The following is a 6,173-nucleotide window of genomic DNA, read 5'->3' on the forward strand; positions in this document are numbered from 1 at the left end:
TAATTAGTTATGCCATGAACAACAAGTGATCAAGTTCGCTTTAAGAAATAATATTAATATATACATATGCATGTGTATATATATATGTATGTATATGTATATGTATGCAATTGATGTGATTGTGACGTCAACATTAATCCGGCGGGCGTACAATATAAAAGTAAACAAACCCTCATAAAATTTGATCAATATAATGAGCGGATTAATTTAGAATTAAAATGTAATTGATCATTTTTTAAGAGTGTAAGTTGATACATTTTTATTATAAACCACGAATTCATTATTTTTAATGACATTTAAATTCAGAATGGAATATTTATGGGATTTGTTCTCTATACGTGCGATCAACACCACTTTTCATGGACCCATAGTCCATACATACATACATTTGGTCCCAAATTCGAATAGAGAACATGTTCAAACCGTACAAAGAAATATATACAAATATCGTTTATATTATAGATATATATTATAGATCATATCAACGATATTTGTATATATCTCTAATAAACCATTATCAACATCTCCTTCAACCGCTATGCGGTTAAAATCATACATATGAACCACACGATCTTATAATTACAATATCTCGTAAAAGAGAGATATCAAAGTTGGGATTTTTGTCCAAAGGGTAGGCTCCTTCTTGTAACAGTAAAGGAGGTTGAAGGCTTAAAACTAATTAACCCTAGTTTTCAGTAGTCGAACGAGCCGGCCACCGAGGCGATACTGCCGCCCAGATTCCTCGGGTCATGCCCATTCCCGAAATCTTCACACCCGCCGCCGTTAGGTATCTTCCGGACGGACGGTCCCGAGCTAAGAATCTCGATCCCTCGTTTGCCCATTCGGTGAACTTCTTGCGGTGAAAGTATCTTGATGCACCACACGCTGTTCACAAACTCCCTGCGAGAAAAAAAAAACGTCTTTTCGAGCTGCGGATTATACGGAAATATCGGGTTTCGGAGTTTAAAAGGGGCGTGGATTATCCGAAACTCACGGCCAAGGGTCATCGCCGAGGAGAAGAACGTCGTTCTCCCGGTCGACGAATACAAGCTGCCAGCCTGATCTCATAGGATCCTCCAGTCGGCCTTCGATGCCGAACATGCGAGCTAACTCGCTACGCAGCTCGTGGTAGCTGCTGAATTTCGATATATCCAGCGATCTTCCAAAGGATCCCGACTTGTAAACCTGACACGATACGAAATCAATCATTCACGGGATACGTAAAATCTATATACGCCCCGAGCCCAGGAACGGAAAAAGCTGTTACCTTTACAAAGGTTGTGGATTGCGGGTTTTCCGATCCAACGTTATCCGAAGACTGCAGAAAACCCGATTCATCTATACAACTGGATGGCATCACGGCCAGATTAGATGAGAAATCGTTGATGCTTACGGTGTTTGAGGACAAGAAGGGTAACGCTGTGGAGTCATTCTCGATGCCAATGGCGTTAAGGTTCGATACTCCACTCTGCATCAGAAGAGACGATGAATCTATACTGACTCCGAACAGAAGATGGCTATGCGGGTCGGTGTTTCCATCTTGCTCGGCCAAGCATTCCCTACCCGGGAAGGGAGGTAACTGATCCATCACACATTCAGTATTATTATTACTGTTATTACGCGATCCCGAGGATTGGAAAGATGAATCAACTGCAGCTCGTTTTGACGGCCAACCAGAGGAAGCCATAGCCGAGCTTGATCTGGTGAGGTTGAGCATTTGGTGAGAGGAGGAGGATTCATCCTGCGGAAAGTTACCCAAAAGGGTATGGAGAGGAGAAACAATCGAGCTTGTCATCGGGTTATTCCCGATGCAGTTTGTGTCCGAGAAGCTCAGGTGATGGCACAACGGCGGAATGGACTGAGACCCGGAAACGAATTGGGTCTGCTGAGATAGGAGATTGTTTGCCGGAGTTTGGGTCTGAAGAGACTGAGGTTGTTGGTTTTCTGGAACGGGTCTTGTCGAGAAGTTTGTGTCTTGTAGTGCAGAAGCAGCCATTGTTTGGTAAACATCGAGCCTCGGCTGCTGCATCATTGTCCACGGGTTTAGTCCGAAACCCTGAAAGTTTAGGGTTTGGAGGCCACGATCCCACATAAGCGGCGAGCTCATCATTCCCAAATCATCTTCCTTGATACTTGACACTGGAAACATAAACGAAAAATGTATCAAGAATGAGAGAAAAAAAACGAGCAAGATCGAAATTTGAAACTTTGAAGGATCAAGATTGGAGAAAAAGAACCGTGGAAAGATGGAAGCCCAGGAGGCCATGGTCGTTTAAGCCGAAGGGGAAACGGAGAAGGGTACATCGGGAACGTTGTTAAAGGCTCGATCTCCCACAACGAAACCCTCGGTTGCTTCTCTCCCGCGGTAGATTCGTCCCAGCCAACCTGCATTATTAACCAAAAGTTCGATATTATTTACATCAACACTCAAATGAATGGATCTGACATTATAATCTAACGAAAACCGGTTGGTTTGGAACTAACCTTGACGGACCGCCAGTGCGAGTGAGGCCAACGAACAGGATCCAGGTCGTTTATTCCCATTATCGTGCCCATATACCTGAAATCAAAGCTTCCGTAAGACATCCAGCTGAAAAAAAACAGGACACGAAAACGGAAAAAAAAAAACAGGAAATTTATGAGTTTTGCCTACCGACGGACACTTGATTCTTCGGTTTCGAACAGCATCCTAAAGCGCATGCCCACCGAAACACGAGTGTGGTAAACTGCTTTAACATACTTTGCAAGTGGTATTACAAATTCACACGGGCTCGCCCTGAACGAGAAAAGGTGAAATTTTTAAGATTCCTTTCTTTAAAGTTCAACCACGGGCGAAAAAACACAAAACAAAAACATTACCTCGGGTTATAGAAGATGGTAAAGCGGCTATTCGTGGCAGCTGCATGGGCTGCAGCAGCAAGAAGGCCTAAATGCATACTATCACTTGATAAAACCGACGAGGGCATTACAGTTTGCGGCCTATTGGCGCGTCTTATGCCGAGAAGTAGCTGATTCTTATCATTCCTGAATGAACAAGTCATGGATCGACTCCAAGATTCACGTTTTACCATAAAGATGTTTATACAAAAGTTATGAACTGATGCGAAACTGCAAAAACCGACCAAATGAAAAGAACAGCGTCTCCGGCAATAAGCCTTTTAGCGCTGACGAATACGCTCCATCCCGTGGTAAGGAGATGCCTCTTGGGTTGGCCTGCAAAAGCAACAATCCTCATTCAACTGATTCCATCTCAAAGCAATCGAAAATGGAGACTGAAAAGATCGGTTTTTTTTTCTATTTTGTATAAAAACCAGACCTCGGAAGATATGTCTGAATTTCCATTCGTTGTCATGAAGATCCCTAGCGATCAACTCCTGAGCCGGAGGCTGCTGTGTGAAATCCTGAAGAAAAAAACCGCAAACACGATGAATAGACGGCGAGATAAAAGATTGAATACGAGTTATAGAAATGTCGGATGAATCTAAAGATCTACCAGTGGAGGAAACACTTTCTCGGCGGCTCTACGAGGAACAGAAAACCCACCATGAGTACTTGTATCACTTGCTGTAAGGGTTTTACAGAAATAATTCGTTGGCTGTCTGGTCAGTGCTCCTAATTCAGCCGGAATGTACGGATCTTTCTGCTCGTCCTGCTTGAACCGGAGGGCAGAAAACAAAAAATCAACTATCGGATCCAAATACACACAAAAAAAAACATTCAGAATTCAGAGTAAAATTCTCTCATACAGGATTCAGAGGTTGCAAAGTCATCTGGGCATAGACTTCATCTGTCTCCACATCCGCCTGAAATCAAACATATTTGGTCCTAAACCGACACACAAAAAGAAAAAAGAACAAAACAGAGGAAAAGCCAGGAAATGAATCAAGAACAAGGAGAAATCTTTACATGCATGGTGACATTGTGAAGCTGACAGATTAGTTGTGGTTGCAAGCTTGGATAGTTCGGTATATGAGCATCTACTTCCTTGTTCGTCGAAGCAGCAACCTAAAGAACCAATTTTTACATAAGTCATACTCGTAATTCAGGCACTGTTAATCAAGAAACAGAGAAAATCAAGCCAAAGATCAAAAGCTTTGAAATCAGAATCTTGTCGGAGAGATCGGATTTAGCATAAGCCATGATGCATGAGATGAGTAAACCTGCTCGCTGTGTCCCTGTGGAAAATAAACGACCCGGCTTCCGACAAGAGGTAATGAGACAAGAGGACCCGCACAAGCATGCCAAAGCTCAGAATTAAGAACCCTTTTCTCTCCTGCATTTTCCGAGAAAACCATTGAAAGGACCATGAATCCACAGAGAAAATGAGAGGAAATGACAGAAGAAGAAAGACGAGGAATACCTTCATGAGCTTGAGTATTGAAACCAGCAGATGACAACCTCATTTTTGTTCCGAAACAGAAATTTTTTTTCCAGCTTTTGTTCTTCAAAGATTCGAAATTTCGAGGTCCCGAAAACAACTATCACCAGCCAGCACCAAAAGCATAACTTTTTTTAGCTTTTACCCTCCTCCCCCAACTCCCCACGCTTCACCAACCAAATCTTCGAGAACTGAAAACCCTAAGACCAGATTTCCCCTAGAGATGAAAAAACCCATCAACGGAAACCGGATGTGCTGCAGAACAAAACCGCTTTCAGCCTCATAAGCTTGAATTCTTCGTGAACAGTCACCGATTTCGTTCCGTAGAAAAAAACTAACCCTTTTCTTCGGTTTCACCAGAAACCCACCAAAGCTCAGGCAAGTGAAGAAACACAGATCTCGAGCTTCTTCAGCCTAAAATAGAGGACTTGTCTTTTGAACGAAGTACCCAGATTTTATCTTAGGAAGTAGAAACAAAGAGTGATCTTTCGAGCAGTTTCGTATCTGTAATGCCTTTATGAGGAATCAGAGATCACAGGAGAAGATGAATGCGAGATTGGGAAGCGAGAAGAACATATGGGGATGCATGGTTCAACTGTTGCAGAACATGGGTACACAACACAAGAGATAAAGCAAAGGACCAGAGAAAAGGGAAAGAAAGAGAGTTCTAAAAATCCAAACAGATTCAGCTCCTCGAGCTTTTCTCCGGTACGGAGGACGACGGAAAATTCGCCAGCGTTAATAGTGCCGACGATGATGCTGCGACTAAACCTGCGCTCGAGCTACCACTCTACCTCTCTCTCTCTGTCAGGGAGCACTCTTTTATTAGACCGAATCGACAATGGCTGATTTTAACCCGGACCTGGAAACGGGTCGGGTCGGTTTATTTTTGCACCATTTTTCCGAATCTTTTTACGGCAACTTCTTGTCCGGAAAGGGCAGCTGTATATTTACAAATTTACCCCTAACTTCCCGTTTTATTTCGGTTTGGGAGGACTCGTTTCCTTTATGATACTCTTCCGTCTTCCCCCTCATTCAGATTTCAATGCGTCGATGAAATAACTATTCAATAATAGGATAATTAATTCAATCCTTTTAATGAAAGCTATAGATCAGGTGTGTGTGTGTATATATATATACATATTTATTTAAATATTAGGTCTGTCTGTTTTATGTATTTAATACGATGTACAAACAAACATATGTCATGGATCTTTATACCATTTTACAGAATTTTGAATAAGATTTGAGTTGAATATATCATAGTTGTTTTTAATATGTTTTTTTGTTAAAGTTGTTAATATGTTTTGTTCGCGGCAAATGTATATGTAGGGTAAATAACCGCTAAAATAATTTAAATAAGGGAAAATGACATTTTTCTACACCAATTTTGCAAAATGTGACCTTTTCCTACACGAATTTTTAATTTGACAAAAAACTACACCAAATTATCAAATATGTCAAATTGATACACGAACTACCCAATTTAACTGCAATTTCCTACACAATCCGAAAACAGTGTTAAGTATCCGTTCACCGCTGACGTGGTACGTCACGTGGCGGCTGACGTGGCACGCCACATAGATTTTTTTGCCACATCAGCATGCCACGTCATATTTTAAAAAAAATTCCGAAAAAATATGAAAAAAATCGATTTTTTTTTTTAAATTTAAAATAAAATAAATAAACAGCAAAAAAAAATATACATATATATTCATATCTATATACAAATAAAAATATAAATATATATACAAAATAAAAAACATACACATATATATACAAACATCTATACAAA

At 41.0% G+C, this 6,173-nt stretch overlaps 1 protein-coding gene across 4 annotated transcripts; it reads right to left on the reverse strand.

The window, feature by feature from the left end:
- Positions 1-476: 476 nt before the first annotated feature.
- LOC104814314 (auxin response factor 6-like) lies at positions 477-5,184 on the reverse strand. Of its 4 annotated transcripts, XM_010542300.2 has the most exons (15): positions 4,718-5,184; positions 4,361-4,633; positions 4,161-4,273; positions 3,907-4,005; positions 3,747-3,803; positions 3,494-3,652; positions 3,317-3,401; positions 3,123-3,213; positions 2,860-3,024; positions 2,654-2,776; positions 2,485-2,560; positions 2,238-2,385; positions 1,268-2,139; positions 995-1,185; positions 477-900 (listed from the first exon to the last, which is right to left on the reverse strand). In XM_010542300.2, exons 2-15 carry the CDS (start codon positions 4,401-4,403, stop codon positions 693-695), a joined length of 2,430 nt encoding a protein of 809 aa, XP_010540602.1. In that variant the 5' UTR covers positions 4,404-4,633; positions 4,718-5,184; the 3' UTR covers positions 477-692. The 4 variants fall into 4 exon arrangements, with proteins under 4 accessions (XP_010540602.1, XP_010540601.1, XP_010540603.1 ...); XM_010542299.2 differs by having other exon boundaries at positions 4,361-5,184; XM_010542301.2 differs by having other exon boundaries at positions 3,494-3,649; positions 4,361-5,183.
- Positions 5,185-6,173: the final 989 nt, after the last annotated feature.

This window comes from Tarenaya hassleriana, unplaced genomic scaffold (genome assembly GCF_000463585.1).
Source record: "Tarenaya hassleriana unplaced genomic scaffold, ASM46358v1 Cleome21, whole genome shotgun sequence".
Lineage (NCBI taxonomy): Eukaryota > Viridiplantae > Streptophyta > Magnoliopsida > Brassicales > Cleomaceae > Tarenaya > Tarenaya hassleriana.